The 14,669-nt window shown below is 42.6% G+C and overlaps 3 protein-coding genes across 3 annotated transcripts; all 3 read left to right on the top strand.

Annotated features, from left to right (window-relative positions):
* The first annotated feature begins 1,429 nt into the window (after nucleotides 1-1,429).
* LOC125471948 (heterogeneous nuclear ribonucleoprotein U-like protein 1) lies at nucleotides 1,430-8,285 on the top strand. Its single transcript, XM_048572923.1, has 2 exons — nucleotides 1,430-2,201; nucleotides 8,173-8,285. The coding sequence occupies exons 1-2, from the start codon at nucleotides 1,430-1,432 to the stop codon at nucleotides 8,283-8,285; spliced, it is 885 nt and encodes a 294-aa protein (XP_048428880.1).
* On the top strand, nucleotides 8,188-10,529 carry LOC103947180 (glycosyltransferase BC10). Its single transcript, XM_009358035.2, has 2 exons — nucleotides 8,188-8,982; nucleotides 9,695-10,529. Exons 1-2 carry the CDS (start codon nucleotides 8,392-8,394, stop codon nucleotides 10,340-10,342), a joined length of 1,239 nt encoding a protein of 412 aa, XP_009356310.2. The 5' UTR covers nucleotides 8,188-8,391; the 3' UTR covers nucleotides 10,343-10,529.
* Nucleotides 10,530-11,847: 1,318 nt separating this feature from the next.
* Nucleotides 11,848-13,760, top strand: LOC103947179 (glycosyltransferase BC10-like). The gene is made up of 2 exons (XM_009358034.2): nucleotides 11,848-12,447; nucleotides 13,113-13,760. Exons 1-2 carry the CDS (start codon nucleotides 11,881-11,883, stop codon nucleotides 13,758-13,760), a joined length of 1,215 nt encoding a protein of 404 aa, XP_009356309.2. The 5' UTR covers nucleotides 11,848-11,880.
* The last annotated feature ends 909 nt before the right edge of the window (nucleotides 13,761-14,669 follow it).

Below are 14,669 nucleotides of genomic sequence, written 5' to 3'. Positions count from 1 at the left end.
CCTTGGATCCAAGATAGGTGCAAGCCTGTCGTACAGACCACATTAGGTGGTTCCGACTTGTAGGTGACCCGCGATTTATCGCCCAGCTTCACGTGATCGTAGCACTAGAGCATACATATATATTACACCCAGCTTGTCGTACAGACCACAATAGGTGGTTCCGACTCGTGTGCAGATTCAGTGATTGAGTTGAGCGTGGAGCTCTATCTACAGCCGTACAGGTCACGTTAGGTGACTCCCGGCTGCTAGATTATACGATATTGATGTGATTTACGTTTGAGCATTTATATTTGATTATGAGTTTCTGAATGGCATATTGTGAGCATAAATGGCATATGTGGAGCATGATTGACATATCTATACATACGTATATATGTTCATTTTCTGGGAAGTATACAGGTTTTACGGCGAGGGGTTAGAATGTGTTTTGCTAAAGAGTTTTCAAAGAACTTTGTTTTTGCCCACTCACGCTTTTGTTTTTCGCCCCTCCAGGTTCTAGAGGTCTAGCAAGTTCGGTGGTTTATCCCAGAGGGCGCCCCAGCATTTCTGACAGACACTCACCATTGTAGGGTCACCTTCGGGTGTACATATGTCGTATCTTTTCCTTTTGGACTGTTGTAGACTTGCTCTGAATTGTGTCTCACATACACTAGTACTTTGTATGCTTTTAGGTTTTTAATTATTCGTACTTTTATATTACCATCTTAATAGCTTCCGCACGCGCACATGGTTACGTCACCTTCGTGTGACGGCCAGCACGCCCTGATCTCGGTCGGGGTGTGTCAGCTTGGTATCAGAGCCTAGGTTTGGCAGTCCTGTGTCTTTGTGAGTATTCTAATAGTTGGTGTCTTCTGTCAGAATCATGCCGCCTCGTCGGGAACCACGTCGCTCAGACGAGCCTAATTTCCCTGATCTTACTCAGTTGGGGGAAGTGATTGCTACAGCCCTTCAAACAGTGATGCGCCCTCCCCAGAGGACTCCTCTGGAGACTATGTATAACCTGAAGTTGGATAAGTTTAAAGGTAACGAGGGTCATGAAGGTGCAGAACGTTGGTTGGAACACATAGAGAAGACTTTTCGTGTGTTACATAACCAGGGGAACCTTCCTATGGAAAGGTGGGTTGAGACAACGTCATGGTTTCTGGAGATGGAGTCTGCAGCTTGGTGGGAGCAAGAACTTCGTATGTTGACTCCAGCTCAGAGAACCGATTGGAATGTTTTCAAGGATGTGTTTCAAAGGAGATTTGTACCCCCTGAGTATATCGACCGTAAGAAACAGGAATTCACTGAGTTGAAACAACGAAAGATGACGGCTAACGAGTATTATCGTAAGTTCACTGATTTGTCTCGTTACTATCCTGATGTCGCTGGTAATCCGGCGGAGATGCTTCGTCGTTTTCGCTTGGGCACAAAGAAGAAATGGCGTTCTATGGTAACGACTACTCACTGTGAGTCCTACCAGGAGTTCTATGAGATACTATTGAGGGTTGAGGACTCAGAGAATATGTCAAGTGATAGTGACGAAGAGAAAAACGGCAATCAGAAGAAAGACGACAAAGGAAAAGGTCAAACATCGCTTGGGCCTCGTCAAACTCAGAACTTTAAAAGGGGTGGTGCGAGTTCAAGTTCGTCTAGTGGTGGTTTCAGTGCCTCTGGACAAGGACGCGGAGGTAGGTTTTATGGAAGTGCTCGAGGCCAGAGACAAGGTGATGGTGGCCGAAACCGAATTCCATTTTGCCGTAGGTGTAATAACCGACACTTCGGCGAGTGCAGGCAGTTTAGCGGTGGTTGTTTCACGTGTGGACAGGTGGGACATAGAGCGGTGAATTGTCCCCAGAGTCAACAGCAGAAGCCGCAGCAGACCTTTATGCCGCCACCTGCACCGATTCGGCAAATCCAGGGTCCGAGTAATTATGGTCAAGCAGGTAGAGGTGGTGCCTATCATTATCAGGGTGATGCTGTTCCCTATGCCCCGGGACCGTATCAGTACCCCCAGGATCCGTATTCACAAGGTGGTTATCCCTTGTATCCCAGCAACTACATGCCGTATCCTCCAGCTCCAGTTGGTGGTTCTCAGTGGTACCAAGGAGGACAATATCAGCAGAGTGAGAATGCCACTAGTAGTGCAGGATCTTCGAGACAGATGGGTCAGCCCAGTCAGGGGCGTGGAGCTCAAGGTCGCGGTGTTCATGCGAGCAGAGGTCGTGGTGGACGACAGCAGGGCCAGGGGCGTATTCACAATATTTCCCTGCAGGATGCTCAGAACAACCCGGACTTGATAATGGGTACGTTAAATATTCTTGGTTATTTTGCTAGAGTCTTAATTGATTGTGGAGCTACACATTCCGTTATTTCTCATACATTTGCTCAATTGACGCAACCTCGCCCCACACCTCTAGGGTACGATTTAGAATTCGCTATGCCTAGAGGAGAGAGATGTGTTGTAGATTGTATGTACCCAGGATGTCCAGTGATAGTAGAGGGTGTTGTTATGCCCGCTGATCTAATCCCGTTAGATATTGTCGATTTTGATGTGATATTGGGCACAGATTGGTTGCACTTCTATCGTGCCAACATTGATTGTTACGGGAAAGTAGTTACGTTTCACCGTCCTGGATTACCTGAGGTTACTTTTGTGGGTGAGCAGAGTGGGGTAAGACATGGTGTTATTTCGGCTTTGCGAGCGAAAAAGATGTTGTCTAAAGGTTGTCAGGGGTATCTAGCTCATGTGGTGCTGGAAGAGACCGTTCCTAGCAGAATTGAGGATGTGAGAGTGGTTAGACACTTCCCTGATGTTTTTCCTGAGGATTTACCTGGTTTACCCCCAGATCGAGATGTGGAGTTCAATGTTGAGTTGCTTCCAGGTACCAATCCTATTTCTTTAACTCCTTATCGTATGGCTCCTGCTGAGTTAAGGGAATTAAAAGTGCAGTTACAGGAATTAGTGGATAAGGGATTCATTCAGCCTAGTACTTCACCTTGGGGAGCTCCAGTGTTGTTTGTGAGAAAGAAAGATGGAACTTTGAGGCTGTGTATCGACTACAGACAATTGAATCGGGTGACGATTAAAAACCGTTATCCATTGCCTCGTATCGACGATTTGTTTGATCAGCTGAGAGGTGCTTGTGTATTTTCTAAGATAGACTTGAGGTCTGGGTACTATCAGCTGAAGATCAGTAGGGATGATGTTCCTAAGACGGCGTTCAGGACTCGTTACGGTCATTACGAGTTTCTGGTTATGCCATTTGGGTTGACGAATGCACCAGCAGCTTTTATGGATTTAATGAACCGGGTATTTCAGCCTTACCTGGATAGATTTGTTATTGTCTTCATTGATGATATTCTGGTGTATTCTAAGTCCAAAGCGGAGCATGTCCGACATCTTACTTTGGTGTTGAAAAGGTTGAGAGAACACCAATTGTATGCTAAGTTTACCAAGTGCCAGTTCTGGTTAGATCAAGTCGCATTTTTGGGGCACATCATTTCTGCTCAAGGTATTCTTGTTGATCCTCAAAAGGTTGCAGCTGTGGAGAGTTGGGAGCAACCACGAACCGTCACTGAGGTGAGAAGTTTCATTGGTTTGGCGGGATACTATCGGAGATTCGTTAAGGATTTTTCGGTGATTGCCTTGCCACTGACGAGGTTAACAAGGAAAGATGTTAAGTTTGAATGGAATGATAAGTGTGAGCAAAGTTTCCAGCAGTTGAAGCATTGTCTTACCAATGCACCTGTTTTGGCACTTCCGGACGATAGTGGTGATTTCGAGGTTTATAGCGATGCTTCCTTGAATGGTCTGGGATGTGTATTGATGCAGCATGGTAGGGTGATTGCTTATGCTTCGCGGCAGTTGAAACCCCATGAGATGAATTACCCTACACATGATTTGGAATTGGCTGCTATCATCTTTGCGTTGAAGTTGTGGAGACACTATCTTTACGGAGAGAAGTGTAGGATCTTCACAGATCACAAGAGTCTTCAGTATCTCTTCACCCAGAAGGAACTTAATCTTCGTCAACGAAGGTGGTTGGAGTTGCTCAGCGATTACGATTGCACGATTGATTATCACCCTGGTCGTGCGAACGTAGTAGCCGATGCACTTAGCAGGAAGTCACATGGTCGTATCAATGCATTGTACGCTAGTCGTATTCCTCTTTTGGTGGACTTGCGTGCTACGGGAGTAAGGTTAGAAGCAGAAGATCGAGATGTGGCATTACTTGCTAATTTTCAAGTTAGGCCAATCTTAGTTGATCGGGTGCTTGAAGCTCAAGTAGCTGATGAACAGACTCAAGAACTAATTCGAGCTCGAGATCAAGGAAGGAGGCGAGACCTCAGAGTTCGTGATTCTGATGGCATGTTGATGTTAGAGGGTAGAATGTTCGTGCCTAGTAATGTGGAGTTGAAGAAGGAAATTCTCGATGAAGCACATATCTCGGCTTATGCCATGCACCCAGGGGCAACTAAAATGTATCATACCATTCGACCATTTTACTATTGGCCGGGTATAAAAAGGGAGATAGCTGAGTATGTGAGCAGTTGTGCTGTTTGTCAACAGGTTAAAGCAGAAAGAAAGAAGCCGTTTGGATTGTTGCAGCCGCTTCCCGTTCCAGAGTGGAAGTGGGAAAATATCACTATGGATTTTGTGTACAAGTTGCCGCGTACACATAATGGCTTTGATGGCATTTGGGTGATCGTTGATCGGCTCACTAAGTCGGCACATTTCATTCCAGTGAGAGAGAAGTATTCTTTGAACCGGTTAGCGGAATTGTTTATCTCGAAGGTTGTAAAGTACCATGGTGTCCCTGTAAGTATTGTCTCGGATCGTGATCCACGATTCACATCGAAGTTTTGGGTAGCTTTTCAGGAAGCTTTGGGTACGAGACTACTTTACAGTACGGCGTATCATCCACAGACGGATGGACAGTCCGAGAGAACTATTCAGACTTTGGAAGATATGCTGCGAGCATCAGTGTTACAGTTCAGTGATGCTTGGCACCAGCGATTAGACTTGATGGAATTTGCCTACAACAACAGTTTCCATTCGAGCATTGGCATGGCGCCATTTGAAGCCTTGTATGGTAGATCTTGTCGCACTCCGTTGTGTTGGTCAGAGGTTGGCGAAAGAGTTTTAGTAGGTCCGGAGATTGTTGAGGAGACTACTCAAAATGTTCAGGTAATTAGATCTAACCTGAAAGCAGCTCAGGACAGGCAGAAAAGTTTAGCAGATAGACATGCTACGGACAGAGTGTATAAGGTCGGAGATTGGGTATTTCTGAAGCTTTCACCGTGGAGAGGTGTTGTGCGGTTTGGAAAGAAAGGGAAGTTGAGTCCCAGGTACATTGGACCGTACACGGTCACAGAACGAGTTGGTGAGGTAGCTTACAGGTTGGAGTTGCCTCCGGAGTTAGCTAAAGTGCATAACGTTTTTCACGTGTCTATGCTCCGACACTATGTTGCCGATCCGTTACATGTGATACCTCCTCAACCGTTAGAGATAAATCCAGATTTGACGTACAACGAGGAACCGTTAACGATCTTGGATTGGAAAGAGAAGGTTCTGAGGAACAAAACAGTGAATTTGGTGAAAGTTCTGTGGAGGAATCACTCGGTTGAAGAAGCGACATGGGAGACAGAAAATAGAATGAGGGACTTGTATCCTAGATTGTTCTTTGACCAGTAAGGGTGTATTTTGGTTGTTTTGAATTTCGGGACGAAATTCTATTAAGGAGGGTAGGTTGTAACATCCCGTCCCGAAACTAACGAGACGTACATTTAAAATGACAATTTTACCCTAATTTGTTTGTATACGTTAAGTGTTGTGTAGTGTGGTGTTGTAGGACCACACACACACTCACACCTCACCCTCACTTTCCCGGGATTCCCTCCCTCATTCCCTCACTCTTTGTCTCTCTGTCTCTGTCTCAGTCTCTCTCTCTCTCTCTCTCCCCGAGTTTCCTCTTCTTCTTCTTCCTCTACACACGGCCACACACACAAACCAACTCAAACCTTCACCAAACAAGAAACCAAGACCACCATCGTGTTCGTGGAGCTGAGAGGAGTTCAAGGGTGCCATTTCCAGGTAAGAACTTTGACGTTTTCACGTCGATATCGCTTTGGCCGATTTGAACACTGTTCATGCACAATTAATCTAGCTTGTTTTGGGAGATTCTAAGCTTGTAGTTGTGTTTGTGAGGTTCCCAGGAGCTTGGGAGTGGTTCGTTGGGTGAATTTGGACGTTGGGAAGGCTAGGTTCAAAGTTGGCCGAACTTTGATCGTTGTTGCAGGTATGATCGTGTGGTTTTTAGGCCTTAAAACTAGTCTAACGTTGTTCTACTAGTCCTAGGCTTCATTTTGGTATAAAGAACGTGAAAAATGGTTGAAAAACGAAGGAGAAAACAAGGTTTGAAAAATTCCCAGTTTTCCGGCGACGGCGCCGGCGACGGCGGCGGCGCCGGCGACGGCGACTGGCCGGAGAAGAAAGGGGAATATTCCGTTAAGTTTAACGGAATATTCCTAACGGCAGTGACGGCGTCAGTTAGGGAATATTCCGTCAGGATAACGGAATATTCCTGACGGCGTCAGTTGACGCCGTCAGTGTGCAGTGCACGTGGGCCGCGCGTGGGGGCGCGTAGGTCCGTGCGTGGTCAGGCGCGTGGGGGCGCGTGCGTGGTCCAAAAATTATTTTAAAAATATGGGTGTGATCCTGAGGTTGTGTAGATCACATTGGTATATTCAATTGTCCAATTTGAGCAATGTATGAGAAGTTATTACGAGAAGTTGCATAGGTGCTTTTAAATTAATGTTTTCGTAACTTTGTCGCGTATAGGTGATTCGTTTTCCGAGGACGAGCGTACGCACTCGAGGCAGGGGGGCTACGACCCTTCTAATTATCAGTGAGTGGGCTTTTGTTTTCCGTATATACCTATATACAGTTATATTCCCAGAAATTAAATAGAAAATGTTATTTGTTTTATGCCATGCATTATATGAATGTTGTTTACGCATCATTGCATGTATTATTGGTGATATACATACATATATACATGTGCATTTGGTGCGGTGGATGCACAGGTAAGTGCTAGGTAAGCGGTATTCAGGTGGTTATGCATTCCTGTTTATTATGCAATAGTAGTTTGAGATGCTTAGAGAGTTCATAATCTGCACCCCCGGTGTTAGTGCTCCCGCCCGAGGCCAGGGCCCAGCCTTCACGTGTATGTTCACCAGCACCGCATGCTCGCCTTGGATCCAAGATAGGTGCAAGCCTGTCGTACAGACCACATTAGGTGGTTCCGACTTGTAGGTGACCCGCGATTTATCGCCCAGCTTCACGTGATCGTAGCACTAGAGCATACATATATATTACACCCAGCTTGTCGTACAGACCACAATAGGTGGTTCCGACTCGTGTGCAGATTCAGTGATTGAGTTGAGCGTGGAGCTCTATCTACAGCCGTACAGGTCACGTTAGGTGACTCCCGGCTGCTAGATTATACGATATTGATGTGATTTACGTTTGAGCATTTATATTTGATTATGAGTTTCTGAATGGCATATTGTGAGCATAAATGGCATATGTGGAGCATGATTGACATATCTATACATACGTATATATGTTCATTTTCTGGGAAGTATACAGGTTTTACGGCGAGGGGTTAGAATGTGTTTTGCTAAAGAGTTTTCAAAGAACTTTGTTTTTGCCCACTCACGCTTTTGTTTTTCGCCCCTCCAGGTTCTAGAGGTCTAGCAAGTTCGGTGGTTTATCCCAGAGGGCGCCCCAGCATTTCTGACAGACACTCACCATTGTAGGGTCACCTTCGGGTGTACATATGTCGTATCTTTTCCTTTTGGACTGTTGTAGACTTGCTCTGAATTGTGTCTCACATACACTAGTACTTTGTATGCTTTTAGGTTTTTAATTATTCGTACTTTTATATTACCATCTTAATAGCTTCCGCACGCGCACATGGTTACGTCACCTTCGTGTGACGGCCAGCACGCCCTGATCTCGGTCGGGGTGTGTCAATTAATCTCAAATATTAAAAATTTGGAAGAAAACAAGTCTCAAATATTAAACAAATCCTTAAATTGATAATAATAATAAATAAATAAAAATTACAATATTTACCTTATATACAAAAAGTAAACTAAAATCTTGTATTTAATATTTCGTTGCAGGCAGGTCCAAAGGGTATCCCCATGCCATCGTGAACTACAAAGTCCTCACAGCAGATAATTTCAAGGCCAAATCTTCATGCCATCTGATATGTTTATGTTTCAGATTGCTTTGATTTCTCAATCCCAAATTTTCTCAGCTAATCGTCTTAATTTGGATGATTAACAGAGGTTAATTATAACAAGTTTCTTGGAAACTTTTTATAACTATCTGTGTGTAACATGAAGGCTCAAGATCCTAAGTCTCCGAGCTTTTTTCCAACATCCTTCAATCTCCAACGCCACCTCCTCAATTACCTCTCATATTTCCTGCTTTTCGTTTTCGGATTAACCCTCGGAGTTATACTTAGCAATCTCAAGGACCTTTCATTTGGCAGCCTACAATTCGCTCAGATCCCCTTCTCACCTGTGTCACCTCCTCCTCCATCCAATATTACAGAAATCCTAATGCCAAATGCAACCTCTCCTGCAACATCCGTTGTTGCGACCAACACGTCCGTTTCGTCAAGTCCTCCTCGGATAGGGTTGAAGGACTATCTGAAGCCGCCGAAGGCGTTTCACGACATGAACAATGCAGAACTGCTGTGGAGAGCTTCGATGACTCCGCGGATTCCTGAATATCCATTCCGTCTTGTTCCAAAAGTTGCTTTCATGTTCTTGACAAGGGGGCCTGTTGTTCTGGCACCACTGTGGGAAAAGTTCTTTGCAGGGCATCACGGTTTGTACTCAATTTATGTGCACTCAAGCCCGTCCTACAATCACTCATCGTATACCGAAACTCCAGTTTTTCGTGGCCGGAGAATTCCGAGTCAGGTCAGTTTTTTTTTTCCTATTGTCTGCACTAAGTAGAAGCTATATTTCTGTGATACTTTTCAGAATTGAATAGTCAAGTTTCATCACACGGATTATAAAACCAAAGAAGCCAATTAATATTTGACTACCTTTACACCCTCCGCATTGTCTGGGGTTAAATTTCATAGGGAGTCGCCAACTTTCAAATTTTGACACTAAGTCTTTTATGTGTTAGTGTCTGTCCTCTGTTAAATTGATGGTATGACCGATGTGGAGCTCGTTTTTGAGTTACGTATAAGTCACACAAGCCGCACTAATACTAAAACCGTGCAATTGGTTATCGTACAGCGTAAAGAAAGCATAAGTTGAGGTGAAGGCGAAGATGAGCTCCATGGTGTGACTTCCACATCAGCTCAAAGATGAGCTCCATGCATGTTAGTACATTAATTTAATTAAACGACCGTACAATTAGATATCTATAAATCTTAAATTGATAAAATTTTAAAACCTGATAGTACAACAAGCAAAAATTAATGTCGTGTGGTCCATTTTACAAAGCTCCATGACTTTGAAAATGTAATATGTAGTTTTATAACCGAGGAGTCTTAGTAATAGTAATTATCGTAAAGCCAGATTGTTTCTAAATTGTAATTCTCAATCATTTCCACTATATAGGTGGATGCCAATTGTTCTTACTATTTTCTGTTCTACAACATGTGCTAACTAATTGCAGGAAGTAGAATGGGGGACGGTGAGCTTGATCGAGGCAGAGCGCCTCCTCCTGGCGAATGCTCTTCTCGACATCTCAAACCAGCGTTTTGTTCTTCTCTCAGAAGCATGCATTCCCCTCTATAACTTCTCCACTGTCTACTCCTACCTCATCAACTCCACCCAAACTTTTGTCGAGGTCTATGACAATCCCAATGGAGATGGACGCGGCCGGTACGGACTCAGTGACTATCCGGGAATCACAATCGATCAATGGCGAAAAGGGTCGCAGTGGTTCCAAGCGGATCGAGACCTCGCCCTTGAATTCGTATCGGATCAAAAATACTTCCCCGTGTTCATGAAATGCAAAGGCTACTGTTTTTCGGATGAACATTATTTGCCAACGTTTGTGTCCATGAAATTTGGAGCACAAAATGCAAATAGGACGTTAACCTGGGTTGACTGGGAAAAGGGTGGCCCACACCCTACGGAGTACGCCACCAAAAATCTGACGGCGGAGCTTTTGAGTGGCCTGAGGAATGGTTTTGGTCGGAAATGTGAATACAGTGGGAGGAGTACAGATGTTTGTTTCTTATTCGCCAGGAAGTTCCCGCCAACTGCTTTGGATAACCTGCTGAAGTTTGCACCGGAGATCATGCACTTCAACACATAGATATTCTGACTACTGTACTCATATTACTGCTTCAAGGAAAGAAAAAAAGAAAAGAAAAACTCGAATTTAGCTAATTACAACATATAGGGTCACAATATTAGTTCTTTTTTGTTTGCAGTCTGAAAAATTTAATTGTTACTTTCATGGAAAATATTCGCAAATTAATTATACCATTTTTTTTCAGTAAAATCACAAAGTTATTCCTTTTTATTGTCTTTGTTTTTTGAGGGGTAAAGTTTATGTCCCCCTAACTAGGTGTAACTTATTTTTTTGTTATTAATAAAATTTTCCTCGTACCGTCGAGTTTTCCTAACAAAAAAAAAAAAGAGAAAAAAAAAGAAAAAGATAAGTGACAATAAGGTTGCTTTATTAAAAAGAAGGAAAATATAATTTGTCAAAGAAGACACAAAGTCTAACCTTGACCATAATAAAAGTCATAACAAACAAAACTTATAACAACCAATACAAGATATAACAAGGCCAACAAATGATAACCTATCTAAAGCGGTAATGAGGAAGCGCTACATAATTAATCACGATGATAATGTCAAAATGAAATTAGGAGGAGAATCTCACCAAACAAGACTCGTAGAAGAGGAACTATAATTTGCAAGGGCAGTAGCAACTTGATTACCTTCTCGATAAATATGAGAAGTCCAAAAATGCATTTGGGAAATTCAGTGCAAGAAGCATTTTCTACCCTCCACTCTCAATTGCCAAGGAACCAATTGAGAACCAAAGCAGAATCAACTTCCAACCAAATAAAATTCCAATCCCAAACTGAAGCTAATTCAATAGCCTTAGTTACAGCTATTACCTCCGCCGCACCAGAGCTAGAATCTCAAGGCTAGAACAAAAGACTCCAAGGAACTGGCCCTTGAAATTCCGAAACACACCACCATAACTAGTACGACCGGAACCATGTCTCCAAGCACCATCATACCAAGTTGTAAGTTTTATTTTTTGGTTTAAACCCAAGCGCAATCACATTTATTTCACATAAAAGTGTGTTTTTTTTTTTTTTTTTTTTTTTCCCCCAAGAAAATACAATTAGGCATGCAATCATAGATTAACAACTAATTGACAAAAAAAAAAAAAAAAAAAAAACAATAAACCCTCAATCTAAAATTACTAGGTAATCAATCTTTGTTTATGGTATGTGATTAAGCATCCCTTCACCCCAAAAAAAATCTCATTCGGGTTACAATATTGGTGAAATGGAATTCTCATTTCTGTAAATTTAATACAAAAGCAATACATTTTCCTTGATATGCGAAAAGCAAACTAAAATCTTGTATTCGTATTTCATTGCAGACAGATCCCAATGGTAATCCCCCATGCCATCGTGAACTACAAAGTCGTCACAGCAGATAATTTCAAGGCCAAATCTTCATAACATGTGATATGTTTATGTTTCAGATTGCTTTGATTTCTTAATCCCAAATTTTCTCAGCCCATCGTCTTATTTTTGTTGATTAACAGAGATTAATTATAACAAGTTTCTTAGAAACTTTTTATAATTATCTCTTTGTGTAAACATGAAGGCTCAAGATCCAAACTCTCCAATCTTTTTTCCAAAATCCTTCAATCTCCAACGCCACCTCCTCAATCTGCTCTCATATTTCCTGCTCTTCCTTTTTGGAGTAACCCTCGGAGTTTTACTTAGCAATCTCAATGACTTTTCATTTGGCCGTCTACAGTTCGCACAGCTCCCCTTCTCACATATGTCACCTCCTCCATCCAATATTTCAAGAACCCGAATGCCAAATGCAACCTCCCCAACAACATTTGTTTCGTCAAGTCCTCCTCGGACAGGGTTGAAGGACTATCTGAAGCCACCGAAGGCGTTTCACGACATGAACAATGCAGAACTGCTGTGGAGAGCTTCTATAACTCCGCGGATTCCTGAATATCCATTCCATTTTGTTCCAAAAGTTGCTTTCATGTTCTTGACAAAGGGCCCTGTTGTTTTGGCACCACTGTGGGAGAAGTTCTTTGCAGGGCATCAAGGTTTGTACTCAATTTATGTGCACTCAAGTCCATCCTACAATCACTCATCGTACACCGAAACTCCAGTTTTTGGTGGCCGGCGAATTCCAAGTCAGGTTATTTTTTTCCCCCTATTGTCTGCACTAAGTAAAAGCTATATTTCTGTGATTTTTTTTCAGAATTGAAATTATTACTCAAGTTTCATTACACAGACAATAAAACCACAGAAGCAAATTAACATTGTACTACCTACCTTCACAACCTCCGCATTGTTTGGAGTAAAATTTTATAAGAAGTCGCCAACTTTCAATTTTTCACAATTTTTTATTTGTTACTGTCTATGCTCTGTTAAATTGGTGGCATGACAGATGTGGAACCGTGTTTGGGTTAGTATTAGCCACACTAGCTGCAATCAGACTAAAACCGTGCAATTAAATATCTATTTTTTGATCCATAGTTGAGTTCCACATTAGCTCAAGGTGAGCTCAATGTATGTCAGATCATTAGTTTAATTAAACGATCATACAATCAGATATCTATAAATCATAAATTGTTAAGATTTTAGACCTGATAGTACAAAGTGAAAAAATTGAATTCATATGGTCCATTTTAAAACTGACTTTTGAGGGTGTGAAATGTAGTTAAATATAACCAATGAGTGTTAATAACTATATTGTAAAGCCAGTTTGTTTCTAAATTGTAATTCTCAATAATTTCCACAATATAGGTGGCTGCCAATTGTTCTTACTATTTTCTGTTCAACAACACGTACTAATTGCAGGAAGTAGAATGGGGGAAGGTGAGCCTGATCGCGGCAGAGCGCCTCCTCCTGGCGAATGCTCTTCTCGACGTCTCAAACCAGCGTTTTGTTCTGCTCTCAGAATCATGCATTCCCCTCTATAACTTCTCCACTGTCTACTCCTACCTCATGAACTCCACCCAAACTTTCGTCGAGGTCTTTGACGATCCCAGTGGAGTAGGACGCGGCCGGTATGAATTGAGTGACTACCCGGGAATCACAATAGATCAGTGGCGAAAAGGGTCGCAGTGGTTCCAAGCTGATCGAGACCTCGCCCTTGAATTCGTATCGGATCGAACATACTTCCCAGTGTTCATGAAATGCAAAGGCTATTGTTTCGCCGATGAACATTATTTGCCAACGTTTGTGTACATAAAATTTGGAGCAAAGAATGCAAATAGGACGTTGACCTGGGTTGACTGGGAAAAGGGTGGCCCACACCCTACGGAGAACGCGAGCGAAAATGTGACGGCGGTGCTTTTGAGTGGCCTGAGGAATGGTTTTGGTCGGAAATGTGAATACAATGGGAGGAGTACGGATGTTTGTTTCTTATTCGCCAGGAAGTTCCCGCCAACTGCTTTGGATAACCTGCTGAAGTTTGCACCGGAGATCATGCACTTCAACACATAGATATTCATGACTACTGTACTCATATTACTGCTTCACGGAAGAAAAAGAGGGGGAAAAAAAATAGAGAAAGGAGTAAGAGGGAAAGGGAAGAGTTGCAATAGATTATCCATTGTGAAATTCTTGTATTCTTCAATAGATCTTGCGAGAACAGACACGCAATCGTTGCGCTTCCGTTGCGATTTTGAGTTTCATGATCTTCTAGATTCCAGGTAAATAGGTTGCGAGAAAAGACACAATCGTTGCGCTTACACCCTCACTGGTAAAATGGTTCCTTTGTTTTTGGTCTGCAATGAAGCACCTTGCACCAAAAATAATTTATGGTTCGAGTAAAAATATTGGTGATATGGACTTCTCATCTCTATAACTTCAACACAAAGCAATACATTTTACCTTGCATACAAAAATGAACCGAAACACTCCGTTTTCCGTTGCAGAAAGGTCGATCGTAACGCAAAAGGAGAGTTTTGTGCAGCCACTTACAGAAGACACAAATATAAGGAAGATATATACCTAAAGCCTAGGAGGACAAATCTCTTCAGTCTCTTGTTCTCTGAAATGATGAAGGGTCCAGATTCAAGTCCAGTAAAGTTGTTTCCCAAACTCTTTGGCGTCCAATACAACCTCCTCAATCTGCTTTCTTATTTCTTTCTATGTTTTTGCGGTTTAACCCTTGGAATTGCACTTAGCAATCAGAAAGACTTCCAAGTATCCTTGCTAGCTATCTCCTGTATACCCCCAATACTTCACAAATGATAATCCCAAATGTAACAGCGCAACATGCAATACAAGCCGAACATTTACAGCCAAACCTCACATATTGTAGGATTTACGGACTATCTAAAGCCACTAAAGGCGTTTCACGACATGAACGTTGAAGAACTGCTATGGAGAGCTTCAATGAGTCCTAGG

Source organism: the organism of the source record quoted next, unplaced genomic scaffold, assembly GCF_019419815.1.
Source record: "Pyrus x bretschneideri cultivar Hongxiangsu unplaced genomic scaffold, Pyrus_bretschneideri_v1 Contig63, whole genome shotgun sequence".
In the NCBI taxonomy this organism is placed as follows: domain Eukaryota; kingdom Viridiplantae; phylum Streptophyta; class Magnoliopsida; order Rosales; family Rosaceae; genus Pyrus; species Pyrus x bretschneideri.
This window is presented reverse-complemented; position numbering and strand designations above follow the sequence as displayed.

Coding starts and splice junctions, on each gene's coding strand:
- LOC125471948 (XM_048572923.1), top strand. CDS start 1,430: ATGGTAACGACTACTCACTGTGAGTCCTACCAGGAGTTCTATGAGATA. Junction 2,202..8,172: donor CGGTGTTCATGCGAGCAGAG/GTCGTGGTGGAC, acceptor ATTTCGTTGCAG/GCAGGTCCAAAGGGTATCCC.
- LOC103947180 (XM_009358035.2), top strand. CDS start 8,392: ATGAAGGCTCAAGATCCTAAGTCTCCGAGCTTTTTTCCAACATCCTTC. Junction 8,983..9,694: donor GCCGGAGAATTCCGAGTCAG/GTCAGTTTTTTT, acceptor AACTAATTGCAG/GAAGTAGAATGGGGGACGGT.
- LOC103947179 (XM_009358034.2), top strand. CDS start 11,881: ATGAAGGCTCAAGATCCAAACTCTCCAATCTTTTTTCCAAAATCCTTC. Junction 12,448..13,112: donor GCCGGCGAATTCCAAGTCAG/GTTATTTTTTTC, acceptor TACTAATTGCAG/GAAGTAGAATGGGGGAAGGT.